This window comes from Puma concolor, chromosome C1 (genome assembly GCF_028749965.1).
Source record: "Puma concolor isolate L17-30 chromosome C1, mPumCon1.1.hap2, whole genome shotgun sequence".
Lineage (NCBI taxonomy): Eukaryota > Metazoa > Chordata > Mammalia > Carnivora > Felidae > Puma > Puma concolor.
The window spans coordinates 1,365,272-1,385,188 of NC_141674.1; the positions used below are offsets into that span (position 1 = coordinate 1,365,272).

A 19,917-nucleotide genomic window follows, 5' to 3' on the forward strand; every position below is an offset into this window, starting at 1 on the left:
AAGTCTTTTTGACCAATTAGGCTTATTTGGTATGTTAAGTTACTTGGAAAGCCCTGTCAAACAAATAATTTTACATCTTAGGTTGTATTGCCGGGGTAAGTGCTAGAACTTCAAATATACTATATGAAATTCCTGCCGTTTTAATTTGTGTTGATAATAAGGTCATCCCTTAACATCCTAACTGGTGAAATGTTATGTTGCAGAAATAACTGAATTCCCTTGTCAACTGCATTTGTCTTTTGCAATTTACCAAATGAGTTTCATCTTCAAAGAGACTTGTATCTTTATGATAAAAGTCCTCTTGGACTTCTTAAACAAATGCAACTGGAAAGTCATATTTCAGAGAGAGATGCATAGACTCAGACATGACCAAACAGCTTAAAGGAATTGAGGTTGACTTCATGAAACACGGAAATGTTGGCCTGACACTTTGCTTAGAGTTCCCAGCGGCCTCACCGGGTGAGTAAAGAAGGTCACCTCCTGGCAGGTGCCGGAACCTCAGGAGATCTTGGGGACCTCGTGAAGACGAATCTACCCAAATCTTCAGGTATCGCAGGCCTGTCTGATAGTAAGTATTTGGCTTGGCTTCGGCCTCGAGAGGTTACCGGAAGTTCAGCTGAGATTTCCTATAAAAAGTTCCAGCACAGCAAATTTTAAAAGATTTATATTATCAATCTGCTCTTCTTGCTGAGCGTATGTAAATAATTAGGCCAAGTTTGCTAAAACTGGACTCGTTCTACAAACAAATTAGTCTTGATCTGGCTATCTCTGGAAATAAGGGTGATTTGGGAGAGAAAAATTATGTTTCAGTAACACATCTTTGCAGACGTTAAACTCCTGGTTGCCTTTAAGTGTCTGTTGTTTGCCAAAGCTGGACACCTTGAGGTAAACTTCAGAGAAACTGCCAGAAGGCTCACATACAATCTTTGTGCCCGTTGCTCGGTGGGCCATTCACAAGGACCTCCAGAGGCATTTGGGTTACAAACCAGACAAATCCATCTGATTCCTGCGTGTTCCCACTCCAAGCTTGACATCTGCAAATCTCACTGGCAGCACGCAAGACTCAGACACTGGGTTTATAATTTGCTCTAACCATTACTCTATTTTCTGTTGCCGTAAAAGTGCCTCTTGCCAATTACCTGATTGCTTACTAAACAAAACAGTCTACAGGATGATTAACACCACCTACCACACATTTAACGCCTTAAATGACTCTCCCGAACCTGGGAGACTCCGAGGTCTCCAGCCTGGTCCAGGGGCTCTCTGTGGGACCTGGGGAGTGAGGCTGAGGGCTGGGGCCCAGACAGATCTGCGTGTCCCATTATCCGGGTTAAGTCTTGGCTTCGTTTCTCACGCCAATGTCTCGGGCCTTTATCGGTAAAACCGGGTGATCACAGGTGTCACAAGACTGCGGTGAGCAATAAACAAAGTCGCAAAGCACGCAGTAAACTGCTCTTACTTCTTTCAGGTCTATTTTACCCAAAGTCTGGGGGCTAAAAGAAGACTTTGCTTTAAGAAATTACCAGCATTAGGATTAAAGCCAACGCAGATATCCAATTGAGAAAGCGAAGCATTCGCGTGGATTTTAAAGCTGAAATAAGATAAGGGTAAATGCTAAGCCCTTGGGCTCCTCGGCCTATAGGACGAGGCCCGGGCCCCAGAGCCGGGACTCGAGTGCTCACCGCACTCACCTTAACCCTGCCCTGCAAACCGGGCACTAGGTAGCCGCTGTCCCGCTCGCGCTCCCGCCTTCCCGCCCGCCCCGGACCCCAAACTCGGGACCTAAGATCAGGGTACTCCAGTCGCTCTCCGGCTCTGCACCTGGCCGGGCAAAACGGAGCCCGCCCCCACGTGGGGCAGCGCTGTGCGCAGGCGCACCACGTGTCCGCTGCCCAACCGCCCAGCTTCTCCGGCAGCCAGCACAGCGACGCCATTGGCCGACAGGCTTATGCATATGCAAAACAAGTGACAAAGCGCGGCCCGGGCCGCTGCTGTGGGCGGCGGCGGAGAGGCGGCCTGGGGGCGGGGCCGGCAGAGGAGAGGCGGCCTGGGGGCGGGGCCGGCAGAGGAGCGGGCGTCTGGGGGCGGGGCCGGCAGAGGAGCGGGCGTCTGGGGGAGGGGCCGGCAGAGGAGAGGTGACCTGGGGGCGCGGCCTGGAAGAGAAGCCGCAGGGGGGCGGGGCACGGGCGGGGCGTGGCCAAGCAGGCTGGGAGCCTGGCGCGCAGCCGAAGAGCACGGTGGCAAGTGGACATGAGCGCGGTGGACCTTGCCCGCGTGGGCGCGTGTGTCCTGAAGCATGCGGTGACCGGGGAGGTGAGGCCGGACGAGCGCAGGGCGGTGGGTGGGCCCCTGGCACCAGCCCGGGCGCCCTGGCAGTGGCATGCGCAGCGGGCTTCGGGTCGTGGAGCTGGGGGCGCAGTCCGGGCTTGCGCGGTGCGGGGCTGGGGGCACGGACGCGCGTGGGAGGTGGTCCATCGGCGCCCCTCGCCCGCTCCGCGCAGGCAGTGGAGCTGCGGAGTCTGTGGCTGGAGCAGGCGTGCGTGGTGGCTGGCCTGCGGCGCTTCGGCTGCTCGGTGTGTCGCTGGATCGCCCGGGACCTCAGCAGCCTCAGGGGGCTACTGGACCAGCACGGCGTGCGTCTGGTGGGCGTGGGGCCCGAGGCCCTGGGCCTGCAGGAGTTCCTGGAAGGCGGCTACTTCGCGGGAGGTGCTTGTGCTCCCCTCCCCTCCTCCCACTGTAGCCCCACCAGCTACCTCGAGACCCTTCCCAAGCTCTGGGCAGTGGCCATCCCCTCCTTGCCCAGGCCTGACCCTTCTGTCTCCTGGAGCTCCAGTCATGTCTCCGGGGCTCTCCACCTGTTGCCCCTACTTGTGTCCCTCAGGCACGATGTCCCTCCCACCTTGGACAGAGGCAGGGCCCAGCGGTGATGCTGGCCTCGAATCCCCGAGGGTCTCTACTGGGTGGCAGCAAGATCCCGCCTTCCCAGGAGCCTAAAGGAGTACGGCTGGGACAGGAGCCCACCCTGCTAGACCCCTCTCCCTGGCACTCAGGATATGCCCTCCCAGAGCCCTGGGCCCGGTGGCAGAGTCCAGGCCAGCCCCGTGCCTCCCTTTTCTTGCCACCTCTGGGCCTCTGCCCCTCCGCTAACAGTGGGGACACTCAGTCCTCTGCTCCTACGTCCTGGGTGGGCAAGCCAGGGGAGCGGGGGGCTGGATGCAGGCAGGTGAGCGGGGGGGGGGGGGGTGAGTGCACACCTGTGGCTTCTGCTTTCCAGAGCTCTACCTGGATGAGAGCAAGCGCTTCTACAAGGAGCTGGGCTTCAAGCGGTGAGCGGGCGGGGCAGCCGCCTCTTCTCATTCCTCTTCCCCCTGCTGCCCTCTTCCTGGGCATGAGGCTCTGGGGGCATCCACTGCTCGGTCGGTCCTTCTAAGGACTCTCTCTTGGGTGCTGGGTGTCCGTTACGGCTGTTGGTTAGGCCTCTCACCCAAGATCTACCCCCTTTCCGGCCATCTCGGGTGCCTGTGTCGTAGGCTGGCTGCCGGGCCTGACTAGTGGTGCCCAGCTGAGTCAGATCTCTGGGCTCACCCAGCTGGGGGTCCAGCCCACACTCCCCAAATCTGCGGGGCCCCAGGCCTACCGGCCCCCAGGCTGGCTGCCCCATGCCCCCCCCCCCCCCCCAGCCCTGCCCCGAGTCCCTGGTGAGATGCTTGTGAGAATCTGGTGGGTGTATCTTGTAGAGACTGGGGATAGAATTGCTGGGCAAGTCTTTGCCGAAGAGCCGGGGCCTGGACTAGCCAGCTGTGTCTTCACAGGTACAACAGCCTGAGCATCCTGCCGGCCGCCCTGGGGAAGCCCGTGCGCGATGTGGCCCTCAAGGTTTGTGATGGCCAAGGACGGGTGGGACTTGAGGTGGTGGGGCTTCCCTGTAGGGCTGACCCGGACCTGCCTCCCTCCTTTCAGGCCAAAGCTGCTGGCATCCAGGGGAACCTGTCCGGGGACTTGCTGCAGAGTGGAGGGCTCCTGGTGGTCACCAAAGGTGGGCTGGGAAAGGGGTGTCAGAGGCCGATGCCTGGTTACATGGGGGGCCGAGGTCACATCCTGGGCTGGGAAGGTCTGGCTGAACTTGGTGGCATGTCCTGACCCTCTCTGCCTCCCTTCCTCTGACTTCCTGACCTTGTCAAGTCTTCTCTGTGCTGGGTGGGCTGCGGCCAGGACGGCTCCCTTGTCAGGATAACCAGGTGGAGTCTCGGACAGTGAGGGGTGTCTCCCTCCTCCCAGCACGCAGGGGCATCCTGACCGCCTCCCCACCGCTGTAGGTGGTGACAGAGTGTTGCTGCACTTCGTCCAGAAGTCTCCGGGAGACTATGTCCCCCGGGAGAGCATCTTGCAGGCCCTGGGCATCCCGGCGGAGGGCTGTGCCAGCGAGGCGCCCCAGGTGAGCTTGGGCCTGGGGAGCACGCCGCCCGCTAAGGGCAGCAGCTCCCCTGGGTTGAGTGCTGGGTACGACCAGGTGCCAGGCTGCACCTGCAGGGTTGACGTACTTCTGCGCTCGTGGCAGCCCAGGATGTCACTGTCACCCCACTGTGCAGGGGGAAGCAGGCTGAGGACAGTGGGGAACCAGGGGCAAGGGTGGCCAGATGGCCTGGCACAGCAGGGCTCTCCCCAGAGGGCAGGGGGCTGCCTGTCCTCTCAGCCTGGGGAGGGTCGCAGTTTGCCCAAGGTGACCACAGCCAGTGGTAGTGGGGTCCTGGTGGCTGACCTCCTGTGTCCCGAATAGAGGGGGTTTTCTAGCACTTGGGCCCCAGACTGCTGGTGGGTGGGAGCAGCTGCTTTGGACTCTGGGGAGCGCGGCTGGCCTGACGGGGACCCTGCTGTGCCCACAGTGTGCTGAGGGGGCGTGCGCAAGGTGAAGACCAAGGCCTCCGAGGGCCTGGGAGGCGTCTGCTGCCTTGAACACTGGGAGCTGGATGTGAAGAATCTTTCTGGAATCTCTGGACTGGGGCACCCAACTCTGCCTGGGCCTCTGTGACAATGAGCATTAAACTCGTTTCTGGGCGGCGTTTATCTTCATTGGCTCTGATCCCGTCGTCCTCACAGGGGACGTGGGCCTGCAGGCTTCCTTGGGAGGGGCCGGCAGAGGGGAGGAAATGGCCCTGCAGCCTCCCCGAGGGCCTCAGGCCTCTGGCACAGGAGGGTCAGGGGTTGGAGGACCGCGCAGGGTGCGGGAGATGAGGATATGGTCAGGTCAGAGCTCATTCTGGGTGGGTGTCCAGGGTGATGTTGCCCCGCAGCTGCTGGGCACGGTGGACAGTGAGGCTTAGGGAGGGGGCTAGTCGGCTGGAAGGACCTTCTCCGATGAGATCTGTCATTTGCACCCGACTGGGGTGGCTGGCCTGGCCCAGCTGGTTCATCCAGCTCTGCCACGCCCCCAACCCCCCCCCACACCATTCCTTGGGGGGATGTGACAGGCACCTGGAACCTAGTGTCCAGAGCGGAAACCTGCCCCTGCCCACCATGCCTGGGGCTCTTTGGTCTGGGTGCGTTCAGATGACCTCAGCACCACCCCTCTACCCGCCCCCCTCGCCTTGGCCAGGATGACCACAGTGGCCTCCTAGCTGGCCTCCCAACTTACTCCCACCTTCCCCCCCTGCCCGGTTTGGTACTACTCTCGGGGGTCTTTAAAACATCAGAGCAGGTGACAGTGTCCCTTTGTGGTTTAACCCTGCCACCGGCCTCTAGTTACATAAAACCTGAAGCGTAGATTCTGATCTATGGCTCCCCGGTTCCCTCGGTCCACCTCCTGACCTCAGCCAGCTCCTGAGTCAGTGGCCCCTCCTCCCATCTGAACCGGTGGTCCCTGAGGGCCAGTGTTTGGGGGCGTCCTGGCACAGAGACCCTGGGGGGCTCACCAGGCGTGGCCCTCCCTCTGCAGGGTGCCCTGCTGTTTCCCTGTCTGGCTTCTGTTTTGCCCAAGGCCACCAGCAGTCAGCGCCCAGCCAGATGCTGTCCCCCAACAGTCAGCGGCGCATACAGACAGGGGCTCGGCCACCCCCTCCCCCCCCCCCCCAACAGACAAGGCAGATGGCTTCTTTGAAGCGTTTACTTAGCTCAAGTCTGAAGCTCATGGACAGCTGACTGGGATGTTTGGAGAGGGTGCAGACAGGTAAACGCGTCTACAGGGCTGGGGCACCGTGCCCCTCACCGCAGGCACGGAGGGCGCCGGGCAGTCACCGCTTGCCCTGGGTGCTGGGGCCGCGGCTGCGCTCCAGGCCCCGCGCGGGCCGGCAGCGTGTGCGCCTTGGCCTTGCCCGCGGCTCCAGCTGCACGTGCGAGGGCCGCCTGGCCTGCCGCGGCGGGTGGGCGTGGCCACAGTGCGGCCGGCGACGGCTACCAGACGCGGCATCGCTCCCGCGGGTGCATGCGGGTGCCCTGGGCACAGTGGAAGGCGTCCGCGAAAGCCGCCAGGTTCTGCAGCGAGCCCAGCACCCTGCGGGCGGCCAGGGGCCTGAGCCAGCTGGCCTGGGCCCCGGGGGTGGGCGCTGGGGGGCGGGGGCGGGGGGCGGGATGGGGGTGGCGCGCACGGATGCAGGGGGCTACTCGCCTGTACTTCAGGGGGCTGTGGACGTCGGTCTTGATAGACTGTACGGCGAACTCAGGCCGGTAAGACCCGCACCACACCTGTGGGGGCGTGAGGGGCGTGGCTGTGGGGGGGGAGGGGCGGGCCTGGGGGGATGGGACGCAGGAATCAGGGGGGCCCTGAGGGCATCCAGGCGGGGGTGGGGTGGGCCTAGGGGGGCAGGGACAGGCGTGTGCTCTCACGTCTTTCTAGGCACAAGGGAGTCCCGCCTGTCCTGTCCCAGGCCGTCCCTTCTTGGGTGGGGGAGGGAAGCCAGCCTCCCCTCCCCAACTGGCCCAGCTCCAATCCTCTGCTTCCTTTTCCTCCAGGAAGCCTTCCAGGCTGGCAAGTCTGCTTCTGCCCGGCCTGCCCTCTCAGCGTGGCCCTGGAAGTACCCCTCAGTGGAGGCCTTCCAAAAACCTGGTGGGCAACCGGTGCCCAGCTGCTGAGGCGGCAGGCAGGGTGGGGACTGTGGCTCCTACCTGGGCATAGTTGATGAAGAAAAGCTGGTCGTAGGTCAGTTCCAGCCCTGGCAGCTGCTTGTCCTCGCCACCGTCTGCCATCCACTTTAGGTAAGCCTGCAGACGCCAAACAGGTGCTGGGCCCGGGCCTGTCCTTGCTCCTGGGGTCAGCACCGGCCTGGGGTCCGGGCAGAATGGAGGTCTGGCTCCACGGCCCTGCTCCCGGCGGAGGTCCTGCCTCAGCACCTGATGGCCCTTCGAGCACCCCAGGGACAGCGCTCCTGCCCTGACGGTCTGGTGCTCATCTCCGTGCTACAGTGGCTGGGCCCTGGCCCTGGGGCCGGGGTGGGGGCGCTGGGGGGTGGTGGGGGGGGGAGGATCCCTGCTCAGGCTGCCACGCAGCGCCCACCTAGAAGGAGCTCCGAGGCCCGGTGCCTCAGGCTGCAGGTGCAGGAACAATGCCACGGCTGGTGGGGACGTGGTGAGCGCCACTATCTTACCGGGGGAGAGTCAGTGGCTCCCCTGGGGTTCGAAGGCTCAGGTAAGGTCAGGGTAAAATGTGGGCAGCACAGCCAGGTGCCCATTCACCCGCAGCCAGGCTGGCTCCCCCAGGGCACAGCTGCTTTCCGGGACAGATGGAGAAGGGTTCCAGGGGTGCCTCGGCCTGCGCAGGGCACGGTCCCCGCCTCACCGAGGCACCTGTTCCCCTGCGTCCTTGAGGGGCCCCTGCTTGGACCCACCTTATATGCCTGCCGCACTCCTCCGTTGTCAGCGATGTTTTCCCCGAGGGTGCTGAACCCGTTCACCTGCACACAGGACGCGGGACGGTAGGGCGGCCGGGCTCCCCTGCACCCCCCGGGGGCCGGGGCTGGGGAGCGGGTCCCCGGCGGTGGCGGCGCTGCTGATGGCCTGCTCACGTTTTGGTGGTCGGCCAGGTCCCAGGAGTAGTTCCCGTACTGGTGGACCATGCACTCCGACTGCTCCTGGAAGTGCTGTGCTGAGAAGTTGGTCCACCAATCGAGCATGTTGCCGTTCTTGTCGAAGTTCCGGCCTGGCGGGCAGAGGGGGCTGCCTTCGTGGCCCTGCCTGCCCAGTGCCAGCCTCACCGGCACGTCCTCCCAGAAGCCCCAGTGTCTAGAGCTCATGGGGGCAGGGGACGGGCCCCTGAAGGGTTGGCACAAGGTCATCGGGCTGCTGAGGCCCGGGAGGGGGCTCTGGTGGCCTACCATCCCACCCCCGAGGTCAGAGCCTGGAGTTTTGGGGCCCCGGGGGCACCGTGGCTTAATGCCCCTCGCCGTGATGTCCAAACTCTGTGAGCCCCAGGTAAGGGGAGCACGTGGTCCTGGGGGCCACGAGGCTGCCCTCAGAAGGTCCCGATGGTCAAGCCCTGTGGGAAAGCCAGCTGGGGCCCCCGTGCATGGTCACAGGCCACTAGAGCAGGCAGGGGCCGCACCCTGGGATGGGAGGTGGGGACATCGGGTCAGCACATCTCTGGGCCAGAGGAGGCTGGCTGCCCTGGGGTGATGCCAGGCCAGGACCTGGAGCTTCAGAAATGCCCGGGGTAGTGTCACTATCGCCGGTTCACGGGCCCAGGGAAGAGCGGCCCGTTAGGTGGAGTCAGGATCTGGCCCGCGAGCCCTCACACCCTCTTCTCTATGTCTCTGCCCAGAGCAAGGGTGCCGGACGGGGGCCGAGCCTGCCATTCAAGACCTCTCTGCCACCATAGCTCCCCTGGGAACCCAGCAAGTCCTCTCTGCCTGGGTGTCAGTGTCCCCACCTAAATCGTGAAGGGGTTGGATGGACAGCTCCAAGGCGCCCTGTCCCCTGGTCCCCTCCCGGGACTGCTGCTCAGTGGAGAGGGGAGGAGGCCGTGTAGCTCTGACCACCCCCCACGCAGCTTCCCTACCGTTGTCGTCAAAGCCGTGAGTGATCTCGTGCCCGATCACCATCCCAATGCCCCCGAAGTTCAAGGCCTGTGGCTGCTCCTTGCTGAAGAAGGGGGGCTGCAGGATCCCAGCGGGGAATACTGCCCGGAGACAGGGGTGGAGACGTGTCCGTGAACAACCCTCCCACGGGCCAGGCCCTGGGCAGGCACCCCTGGGGCTCCTGCATCAAACCACACGGCCCGGGGGGGCAGGGCTGTGACCCCCCTCCGCCCCTCACGTTACAGACCAGAGAATACAGGGCCCGGAGGTGAGAGGCCGGGGCCAGCATGCGGCAGACCCAAGCTCTCCCGCCCCCCCTCATTCTCTGCTGCCCTCGGGACTGGGGTCTGCTCCCCAGTCTCTAAACCCAGCCCTACCACTCAGACAAAGGTGAGGAACTTCCCAGCAGGTGGGGAGAGGGGTGAAGTCCCTACAGGTGGGGAGAGGTTCTCTCCTCCCGAGAAGAGGCTGGAGGTGCCCCCCAGGAGGGAGGGGAGGGCTCTTCTCTGGCACCGGAGGGCTGGGCTCAGTCATGGAGGGGTCACACGTACCTATCTGGTTTCGGTTTGGGGAGTAGAATGCATTAACCACGGCCGCCCCGATGATCCAGCTGTGATAGACAGGCCGGTCACTTGGAGCCCGTCTCCTGGACCCTTTCCTCCAGGTCCCCTCCCGGCTGACCAGAGCCCCCACCCTTAGGGCCCCCATCACAGTGGCTGTGCCACGAGACCAGCATTGCCCGCAGCCAGGGCCGGGTCTGGGCAATCCACAGATCTGAATCCTCCCTGAACCCGGGGCTCCGGGTCAGACCCCGGCCGCCCTTCCCGGCCCGCTGGTTCCCGCGTGCCGCCACTCACAGGTTCTGGTCCACTTTCTCCCGAAGCTTCTTGAGGCTCCGCTGGGCACCAGCCTTGAGGTTCTGAAGACCGTTTTCAAAGTACTGGTCCTCCGAGAAGTTCAGCTACGGGACAGGGGTGGTCACTGCCGGGTGTGCAGGCAGGGGGGTCGGCAGTGGCTGGGGACCGGCCTTGGGACTGGCTGGGCAGTCCTGCACGAGGCCGACGGGCTGTGGGTGCGGGTGGTGGGGTTGGGGGGCCGGTGCTGGCTCTGGGCCTTCGTGCCACTGAGCACGTTCCTTCTCCCTCCCGACCTCAGTTTCCCCATCTGTAACGGGGAACTCTGGAGAGCTGCCCATCCAGCGAGGTGGCCGAGACGGCACCACCTGCCAGGGAGTTGAAGGCTTGTGGTTCACAGGGCTGGTTCAGGGGCGGATCGGGTCGGGGGTGAGGGGGCAGGTGAAGTTCTCGGGGCCCCCTTGGCCGGGGGTGGGGCGCACGTTGGAATACTCCTCGTCCAGGTGCTTGTTCCTCTCCTCCAGGATGTAGTCTGGGTACCCGATCTGTTCCCGGATGCTCATGGCCTAGGGACGACATCGGGGCCGGTCGGTGACTGCCCCACCGTGGGAACCCCGGCTCTGCCCCTCACTCGCTGCCGCGTGGCTCAGGGGCTGAGGGACTCGAGCCCCCCCCCCCCCCCCGCCCCTTGCAAGCCATGGGGAGGTTTAATGGGGACAGGTGAGGACCGGCTCAGCCCCACAGCCAGCCAGGGGTCAGATGGGGCGGGGGCCGGGTGCAGTGGGGCGGTTTCCACTTGACATCCTGGCCCAGAGGGGGCTTGCTCCGAGCCCACCCCTACTCGTTGGCAAGGGTGCCGGGAGGGTCTCCCACACTTGGCTTCTAGTTCCGCCTCTGAGCAAGCCACACCCACACCCAGTGTCTTCATCTCTGAAGCGGGTGCGACGACGGTCGCCCTGTGTCCCCGTGCTGGGGCTGCCCTCTCCAGGCAGGATGCCCTGACCGTGGGGCTCCAGCCACCTGCGCACCTTCTCCTGGGCCTTCTTCTTGGATGCCTCGTCCATCCAGCCCAGCTCATCCAGGGTCTCCACGAACACCGCCCGCACCTTGTCAATGAGCTCCCTGACCTGGGGGGACACATGGCTCTCGTCCTGTGTGTCCAGCATTGGGGTCTCTGCAGGGGTCCGGTCCAAAGCCTCGTCCCTGCCGTGATGTCGGGGCTGGGGGTGTGGAATGCTCCCCCCCTTCCGGGACAGGGGTCCTGACTGCGGGGCGTTCTCCTGGGTGAGCCTAGGGCCTGCCCGCCCCTGGACTCACAGCCCGTGTGGCCTGTAGGCCTTTCCCAGACAGGCCTGTAGGGTTGGGGGTGGGGCCTCTGGCCTCCCCATGTGACGGGGCACCAGGCAAACGTGTGCTCCCCGGAACCCCCTGGGCACACACGGGCTGCCGGGGAGCCAGCAGGGTCCCGGCACTGGGAGCCCGGAGTCACCCTGTGGGGGAGGGGGGCTGTGACCCGTGCCCCCACCCACCATGGGCAGCGTCCCTGTGGGGAGGGGCCACAGACAGACTGAGCACAGGGCACCCACCGCATCCTTGCTGTCTCTGGGAAAGGCCTCCCTGACGTAGAGGGAGCCCACGGCGCTCTCCATGTTGCTGTTGACGTAGCTGACACATTCTCGCCAGCGCACCTCCTCCACGGTCGTGCCGTAGAGCACCTGCCGCGTAGAGCACCCATTCACGCACTGCTGCCTCCCTGTCCTCAGCCCGAGCGCCCAGCGGCCAGAGCGGGGCACCGATGAACTCTGACCTCCCCGGGGACTGCCGGCCGTGGGCGTGGGCAGGACGGCGTCTGCGCTTTTCAGGGGAGGGCTCCCCACCCAGGCTGGAAGTCTGGCCTCTGCCCCGGGACAGGGGTAGGACCCTGCTCAGCCCCAAGTGCCACCTTGCCCCCTGTTCTCACCGCCCTGGCCTGGCTGGCCAGCCCGACTCTGACCTCTTGGACCCCAGCCCCCCACCGAAGCACAGGCTGGTGTTGACTCTGGGGGCCCTGGGGGCCACATCCAGCTCAGCCTTAAGCCACCAGCTCTCCGGCCCCCAGTGGGTTTTCCCATCGCCAGAGTGGAGACGCTCGGCCAGTAGTGTCTCCACCCAACCCGCCAAGGCAGACGCCCCGACTTGCCCCAACTTCCCTGATGCGCTGGAGGGCTTCTGTCCGTCCCGTTTCTCTAGCGAAGAACCTGGGGGTCCGCCTGACTCCCCTGCCCCTCAGCCCCCTGCTCGTACCTCAACTGTCTGTTGTCCACACTTACGTCTGCTCCTGAGGCCCTGGTCCAACCCGTCACCCCGCCCAGACAACGTGTGTCTGCACTCTGACCCCACGCCCCCTCTGATCGAGGCCTTGGAACAGCCACCATGACCACAGGCCTTCCCGGTGGGTCCCCTGCCTCTGCCCTGCCCGCACCCCCACCCCCAGCAGCCAGAATGACCACACAAGCAGGACGCTAGGCTGTGGTTCCCGCTCTGAACACCCTGGCGGCTTTCGAGGCACGTGGAATCCACGTTCGGCTCAGTCCCACGATTGCGGGCCCCCACCTCTCTCCCCGACCCCGTCTCCTTCCTTCCCACCACGTGGCCCGGGGGTGTCCTGCCTTGGGAATCTGCCCCCAGCCTCTTCGTGTCTGGGTCATTCTTGCCTGGAGGTCTCCAGTGTCACCCGCACAGAAAGGCCATCTCTGTCCCATACCTTCCTGTCATGTCCTACTTGTTGCTTTGAAAGAGTGGCTCTCCGGTTTGGCGACTGTCCCAAGAGGGCAGGCGTTGTCAGCCTCTTGCACGGCTCTGCCCCCGGCGTGGACCTTGGCGTTTGGCCCAGAGCAGGTGCCCAGCACCATGAACTAAGTGAACAAACGACAGGCCAGGGGTAGGAGCCACCGGCGTGGGGCCCCACTCACCTTACGGTAGTTAGCTCGCGCATCCTTGAATCGCTGGCTCAGGCTACTAATGCGGTCCAGCACCAGGCGCCAGGCCAGGTAGTTCTGCATGGTCCTGTGGGCAGGAGGCAGAGGGCGGGGCATATGACAGGCATGTGGAGTTTGTCCAGAGTGGGGATTGTGGGCTTCTGTGACGAACAGGCGCTTGCGCCAAGCAGGATGGTGGAGAAAGCCTCTGGGACAACCTCCAGATACAGCCTGTCTGCTCCTAGATGCCCAAAAAGTCCCAGGGAGGGTTCGCATCTCTCACTAAGGTTCTATCGGCCGCTAATATTTTTTTTTTTTTTTTAAATTTTTTTTTTCAACGTTTATTTATTTTTGGGACAGAGAGAGAGACAGAGCATGAATGGGGGAGGGGCAGAGAGAGAGGGAGACACAGAATCGGAAACAGGCTCCAGGCTCTGAGCCATCAGCCCAGAGCCCGATGCGGGGCTCGAACTCACTGACCGCGAGATCGTGACCTGGCTGAAGTCGGACGCTTAACCGACTGCGCCACCCAGGCGCCCCTCGGCCGCTAATATTTATCTGCCCAGAGAAGATGCTCCCTGGGGTACTCTCCCATGAGGAGACGTGGGGGGGGGGGGTGCAGAGGCCGAGATGCCGAGGCCTCTGGGGACCTTCCCGGGGCCTCACCTGGCTGAGTAGACATCGATGATGTCTTCAAGGTTCCGGAGGTAGGGGATGCCATACACCACGACTTCCTCATCTGGCAGCAGTTTGATTTTGACAGAGGACAGCACAGATTGTATGAAGAGGGTCCAGTTAAACCCCTGGGAAGGCGGGCGTGCGGAGACAGAGGGAGAGAACAGAGAGGTAGGTAGACACAGCTCGTGGGCATCCAAGAAACCCAGCCCCCACCAGAGAATATCTGGGGAATCAGAGGGAAGGCACAGATGATCAGAGTCAGGGTGAGGGTGGGTGACATCACCACAGAGCCTACAGACTGTGGAAAGAGATCACGCCAACGTATTTGAAAACTTGAACGTGATGGAAAAATTCCTGAAAAGAGTTTAGCAATACGATCTATAGAGTATATATCTAATAAATATAAGAACAGTAGAAATATAGTCTTACAGGTAATAAATTGATCTTTCATTCGAAATATTCCCACATGGAAATTTCTAGAACCATCTGCCTTTTCCAGTGGATGCTATCTGACATTTGTGGAAGACATACTGCCAGTCCTACTCAACTTTCCAGAGGAGAGAGGAAGAGAAAAATCTTCTCAATTTGATTTATGAGGCCAAGAAAAACTTGAATCCCCAAATAAGGATATTACAAGGAAAGAAGGTAACAGGCTAGTGTCGTTTATGATCATAGACAAAAAAAATCCTACGGAAAATATTAGCAATTAGGATTTATCCACACCTACATAATATGGATAATACATCACAGCCAAATTCGATTTATTCAAGAATTCAAGTTTGGTGTGTAAAATTTGAAAATCGAATCAAGTAACTCACGGTGGTAACTAGATAAAGCAGGATAATCACATCCTAATTTCTTTTTTTTATTAAAAAATTTTTTTTAATGTTTATTTTTGAGAGAGAGAGAGAGACAGAGCGTGAGTGGGGGAGGAACAGAGAGAGAAGGAGACACAGAATCCGAAGCAGGCTCCAGGCTCCGAGCTGTCAGCCCAGAGCCGGACATGGGGCTTGAACCCATGAACTGTGAGATCAAGACCTGAGCCGAAGTCAGGGGAGGGGCAGAGAGAGAGGGAGACACAGAATCCGAAGCAGGATCCAGGCTCCGAGCTGTCAGCACAGAGCCCGACGCGGGGCCCGAACCCACGAACCGTGAGATCGCGACCTGAGCTGAAGTCGGACGCTTAACCGACTAAGCCACCCAGGCGCCCCGATCACATCGTAATTTCAATGGATGCAGGAAGAAAGGCGTTTAATGAACTTTGCCGTCTGTTCATGACAAGAAGTCCTAGCGGACTAGAGCTAGAAGGTAAATTCAACAGTCTGGTGAGGGGAATCCACATACAGCAGCAGCAACCCCGAAAACAAAACCGCCCACAGCAAACGTCAAAACTGAGGGAGGAAACGGGACATCTACTATCGTGACTGAGGGTCCCTGCTAGCTCAACAAGACAAGTAAATGACAGAAAGTCAGTAAGGGTTTGAAAGGGAAGAAATAAAACTTATCGTTCACAAAGGACCTGATTTCACGTGCATAAAACCTGAAAGGAACTGCAGATACGTAGAGTATTGGAATGAGTGTGTGCGCGGAATAAAACTGCCGTGTCCGAGGTCAGAGCCTCTGCACAGGCGCAACAAAGAATCCGAAGATACATCACACAGTAAGACCTTTCGTGCCAGTGTCAGAAACCGAAGGGCTTGGGGCGCCCGGGGGGCTCAGTCGGTTGAGCGTCCGACTTCAGCTCAGGTCGTGATCTCACAGCTCGTGGGTTCGAAACCCGCATCGGGCTCTGTGCTGACAGCTCGGAGCCCGGAGCTGCTTCGGATTCTGTGTCTCCGTCTCTCTCTGCCCCTCCCCCACTTGTGCTCTGCCTCGCTCTATCAAAAATAAATTAAATGTAAAAAAAAAAAAAACCCAATAAAAAAAAAGAGTGCAGCGGGGGCGCAAACTGCCGTGTTCTCAAACTTGACTGTGCGGCCGTCAGCACGGCTGGCCCGGTGAGATGGGGTGTAGTGACGGTGAGATGTTGTCTCACCTACGAAACGTAGGACAAGGCAACCTAGTGCAGGTGAGTGAACTGTCTGGGTCCGACGGCCCGTCTTGTGGAGGGAGAAGTCGGGGTGGGGGCCTTGGGGACGGGCCGTGTGGATGTGCACACTCGGAGGCAAGTCTAAGCGTTATAAACGCATTCTACGGCAGACAGCCCAACGCCTGGCTTCTAGGACGTTCCCCCAAGCTTCTTCTCCATCTCTGCCGCACGGCACCTGCAGGCCATGGGCGTTCTCTTCTCTCTCTCCTCTTCCCACTGTTAGTACGTTTGCAGATCCTGCTGGCTCTATCTTCCAAGTGGATCAGAAACCACCCCTCTCGCCACGTCGGCTAGCGTCTCCACCTGCCAGCGTTCACCGCCTGGTCCTCAGTGTGAGTCAAGTCTGTGCCCCAGGCCCTCTCACGTGCCCTGGAGGCCTGGCATCGTCCACCCCTTCACCGCCGGTGCCTCGTCTGACTCCAGTCACCCTGCAGCCCCTGCCTCAGGACCGGCTGCCCCTTTGTTTGGACCACACACCCCAGACGGTCCCTCCTCCTGAGACTTCTCTCCTGCATCAGCTTCGTAGTGCAGCCCTTCCTGGCTGCGTTGTCCCACCGCCTCCCTGCTCTCTGCACGCAGGCCTCCCCGCCTGGGCTGCAGTGTAGACACGAGGCGGGGGTTGCCTGCTTGGCTCACTGCTGAAGCCCGAGCCAGAGGGGGGCCTCGTCCCCCACAGTGCCCGCTGTGGCGGGGGTGGGGGGGGGCAGCTGTTGGGTTGTGTTGAGGGGCCGGTCGAAGCAGATCACCACTGGGAGCAGGTGCCAAGGAAGAGGGCAGGCTCCAGGGGCCATAGAGCCTTCTGGAACACCAAGTGCCATGAACCCTGGGCAGGAGTCTCCGGAGTTCTCCTGCTTTGTTCTCTGGCTCCAGACCCTCGTGTTTTCTGGTCAGGAGTTAGGAGCTGTAGCGTCTGTCCCACCCCTGCCCTCTGCCCCGACTCGGGCTTCGGTTGTAAGGCTGGCCTGGCTACCACTGCATTTCTGTCCCTCCTGAGGGGAGGCCCCAGACAAGTCTGCGGCTCAGGGTACCGGCCACCTGAGTTTGGGGTTGGGTGGGGTGCAAAACCCGGCTCCCCTCTGTCTGGCCTGGGCTGCTCCTCCCCAGCCCCCTGCGGTCAGGCCTGGGCAGCAGGGAGGGCGGGCCTGAGGGTCTGGCAGGGTGGGGCCGGGTCAGGCAGGGGCTCAGAACAGGCCCCAGGGACGCAGTGCCCAGGGCGAGGGTCGCTCTGGTGAGTCGTCGACCCCTCCCGGCTTGTCTCCTGCTCAGGAAAGCGGGGTCCTCGCGGTATCCACCTCACAGATGGGGTGGCCCTGCGTGCCTGGACGGCCCGCCTGCACCTGCCGTCCTAGTGCGAGAGTGTCCCTGTCCGGGTGACCTCTGCGCGCATGGACGTGTTTCTGCGGCTTGGCCCGCGGAGGCGGGGCCGGGCAGGGGGCGGGGGGCGGGGCCGGGGCCCGTCGTGGGGCGGGGACTTGCCTTCAGGCCAAACTTGTTCTGGAGCTCCTCCAGGCCCATCCTGTGGTACAGACTGGTGACGTCATGCCTCTCCTCCTGCGGGGCCGTGGCCTGCACCGGGGGCCGGGGGGGGGGGGGGGGGGGGGGGGGGGGGGGTCACACCGGGGGCGGGGCGGCCGGGACCCCGCCCCCCCGCAGCCCCCGCCCCGCCCCGCGGCCTCACGTTTGCCAGCTGCGTCTCGAGCTCCAGCACCTGCGCCATGTCCTCCCGCACCAGGTAGCCGTTCTCGGGGAGGTTCATGTCCGCCCGCAGCATCGCGGCCACCGACACCATGAACTGCAGGTATGCTTCCCGCACCTGGGCCGAGGGAGGCAGGACTCGGTCTGGCGGCCTCGGCCCCCGCGGCCCCCATGGAGCTCTCTGTAGGGGCGGGGGGTGGGCGTAGGACACGAAGCGGGCCCCCGGGATGCTCCGGGGGCCAACCTCGGCCGGCGGGCGGCGGGACGGGGCGCTCCAGACCGTCCGCGCCCTCCCGGGCCGGGCCGCAGCCGCCACTCGCACTCGCGGACAAGCCGGTGCCGCGGCCGCGGGCTCCGCGTGAGTGGCCTGCTGCCCCGGACCTGCGTGGGGAGCCACACGCTGAGGTCACGCCCCGACGGCTCGGGGCTACGCTTCCGCCCCATCCCCCACGTCCCTGGGCTTGCACGGGACGGAGAGACCTGTTCTCTCTCCGTGGTTGCCTACAAAGGGCTGGGCACCTAGCGGGTGCCCCGTAAAGGCCTCGGGGCCGGCCAGGGCTGTCAGATGCCAGGGTCCAGGGTGGGCTGCCGTTAGCCAGGCTGGACTCAGCCAGGGGGTCAGGCACTGGGTCCGGAGGGTCGATGCCCTTCCTGGACCTGCCTTCTTTGCGCCTCATCCTGGGAGGGGCTTTCCTCCCAGGCAGGGTCCGCAGAGGCCACACCTCCGGTGTCAGGCCCGTGGACGCCCTTGGCCTGGCTGTCTCCGCTCCGCTAGCCCACCCGTGGCTCCTTCTGTCAGCCACACTCGTCTCTGCCCCTGGCTGGACCGTCCTTCATGGCCCGGCTCACAGCCCGCCTCCACCAGGAGGCCCACCATCCTGCTTCCTGGCCGAGGGCTATTTCACAATTGCACCTCCCACAGCCGGCTCCCAGCTCTTCCCTCTGGCCCAGCTCGCCGCTGTCTGCTCCTTGCCTCGCTCCTCCCTGGACCAGGAACCCAGTGGTTACGAGAGCCCCGCGCTCAGGTGGCCTGAGTTCAGATCTCCACGGGCCCTACGCGGTAGACCGGCAGTGTGGACCACAGTCCTCACCGGTGAGACGGGGGTGAAGGGCGTGGGCCTCGGGGCCACCGGCTCAGCTGAGCCTGTCCCCATACGTAGCACGTGGTGTTTAGGGACGGTCCCTTCGACGGTGAGGACGAAGGCTGTGCTTGGCTTGTCCGCAGCTCTCAGCGCCCCGCAGGCGTTCACAAAGGCTAGCCGTGGGGGCCGGGTTAAAGGGGACCACGGGCAGGCCGGCCGCAGGGGGGCCCTAGAGCTGCCGGGGAGGGGGGGCAGCAAAGTGCCTGAGGGGCCGGGGCCGGTCGGACTCACCTTGTGGTTGTTGCCTTCGTCGAAATAGTATTCTCGGGACGGCATGCCCAAGGTGGGCTGGTCTATCTGGAGACACAGAGGGTGTGACCCTGGGCAACGAGCCGGGGTCCCCACAGCCTGGCTGGGGAGGACAGCAGCTCTCTCGACTCCCCCCGAACTGCGCCCGGCGGGAACGTGGGCTCCACCGGGAAGGGGGATGCGACCCGGTGCTGCTCTGCGAGTGACGGCTGGAGGGCCCCGGGGGACGCGCTGCAGGGTCCGCTGACCAGGTGACCCAAGGGGTGCGGGCCACGTGCAGGGCCTCACGGCGCCCTCGCCCTCCCTGCGTGGCGCGGGCTCGCTGTGGCCGGCGGTGGCTTTCTGAGGTCAGTTTTCCTGCCCTGGAGCCCGAGGCCCGGACAGACGGCACGCGGGCGGCTCCTCTGACTGGGACCCGGTCCCCCGGCAGCCGGTGCCCTGGGCAGGACGTGGACAAGGGCAGGGCCCTGGGAACGCCCCCGGGGCTCACCCACCCCCTGGCCACGGCCCTGCGGGCGCCCCCAGCCAGGCACCAGGGACCCGGCCTACCCCGGCCCCCCGGCGCGGCTCGTACGTAGATGATGTGCCGGCTGGAGTTCTGGTCGTCGTTCCAGATGAACAGGTCGATGAGGACGCGCCTGTTGAACTGCGCGTTCATCAGGGCCAGCTGCTGCTCCAGTTCCCACTTGGGGCCTGGGGGGTCAGCGCCTCACGCTGGAGACCGGCTGCGCTCTCGGGGGTCCCAGGCCCTCGTCGGACAGTGGACCCCAGCCCCCTAAGCCCCAGAGCTCAGGGGACATCGTGGTGGCAAGCACACCTGTGGGCCCCGGCGCTGAGGACCCGCTGCGGGACGACAGGGCCAGGGATGGCCGGGCACCTGGTGCCCCCGTGCCCCGCCCCCACGCCCCGGGGTCTGGGAGGTGAGTCCCCCCCCCCCAGGGGCCTGGAAGGGTCGCCCTCTGCAGGGCTGGGGAGCCCACTGGCAGCGGGTGTGAACCGCCAGCCTGAGCCCGGGAGGGCTCGGCTCCAGGGAGCCCCGGGCGGTGACACCTGTGTGCCGAGCGAGGCTGCCGCAGGCCCCGGCCTTACCTACTCTCTCGTTCCACTTGTCCATGGCCACCGGCCAGCCGCCCATCAGATCCAAGATGTTCAGCAGGGGCTGTGAGTCTCGTTTTTCTATCACGCCTGCGAGGGAAGGAGGGTCACTCGCCTCCCCGCCACCCACCTTCACACAGGCCCGTGGGGACGCTG

General features: G+C 63.1%; 2 protein-coding genes across 4 annotated transcripts in view; one reads left to right on the top strand and one right to left on the bottom strand.

Annotated features, from left to right (window-relative positions):
• The first annotated feature begins 2,186 nt into the window (after positions 1–2,186).
• On the top strand, positions 2,187–5,055 carry PRXL2B (peroxiredoxin like 2B). Of its 3 annotated transcripts, XM_086715446.1 has the most exons (7): positions 2,187–2,313; positions 2,502–2,706; positions 3,275–3,326; positions 3,813–3,876; positions 3,961–4,036; positions 4,317–4,435; positions 4,884–5,055. In XM_086715446.1, the coding sequence occupies exons 1-7, from the start codon at positions 2,251–2,253 to the stop codon at positions 4,908–4,910; spliced, it is 606 nt and encodes a 201-aa protein (XP_086571572.1). In that variant the 5' UTR covers positions 2,187–2,250; the 3' UTR covers positions 4,911–5,055. The 3 variants fall into 3 exon arrangements, with proteins under 3 accessions (XP_086571572.1, XP_086571574.1, XP_086571573.1); XM_086715448.1 differs by lacking the exon at positions 4,317–4,435; XM_086715447.1 differs by lacking the exon at positions 4,884–5,055 and having other exon boundaries at positions 4,279–4,416.
• A 1,031-nt stretch (positions 5,056–6,086) lies between these two features.
• Positions 6,087–19,917, bottom strand: part of MMEL1 (membrane metalloendopeptidase like 1) — a 33,579-nt gene continuing 19,748 nt past the window's right edge. Inside the window, exons 8-25 of the mRNA XM_086715456.1 lie at positions 19,756–19,851; positions 19,241–19,359; positions 18,649–18,714; positions 17,259–17,393; positions 17,057–17,146; positions 13,480–13,616; positions 12,808–12,901; positions 11,443–11,571; positions 10,885–10,983; positions 10,339–10,422; positions 9,860–9,963; positions 9,554–9,612; positions 8,984–9,103; positions 7,995–8,128; positions 7,818–7,883; positions 7,099–7,194; positions 6,602–6,678; positions 6,087–6,487 (exon numbers count right to left, since the gene is read on the bottom strand). Of these exons, the coding sequence (XP_086571582.1) occupies positions 6,388–6,487; positions 6,602–6,678; positions 7,099–7,194; positions 7,818–7,883; positions 7,995–8,128; positions 8,984–9,103; positions 9,554–9,612; positions 9,860–9,963; positions 10,339–10,422; positions 10,885–10,983; positions 11,443–11,571; positions 12,808–12,901; positions 13,480–13,616; positions 17,057–17,146; positions 17,259–17,393; positions 18,649–18,714; positions 19,241–19,359; positions 19,756–19,851 (1,805 nt within the window). The 3' untranslated portion in view covers positions 6,087–6,387. The remainder of the gene's footprint in view (positions 6,488–6,601; positions 6,679–7,098; positions 7,195–7,817; positions 7,884–7,994; positions 8,129–8,983; positions 9,104–9,553; positions 9,613–9,859; positions 9,964–10,338; positions 10,423–10,884; positions 10,984–11,442; positions 11,572–12,807; positions 12,902–13,479; positions 13,617–17,056; positions 17,147–17,258; positions 17,394–18,648; positions 18,715–19,240; positions 19,360–19,755; positions 19,852–19,917) is intronic.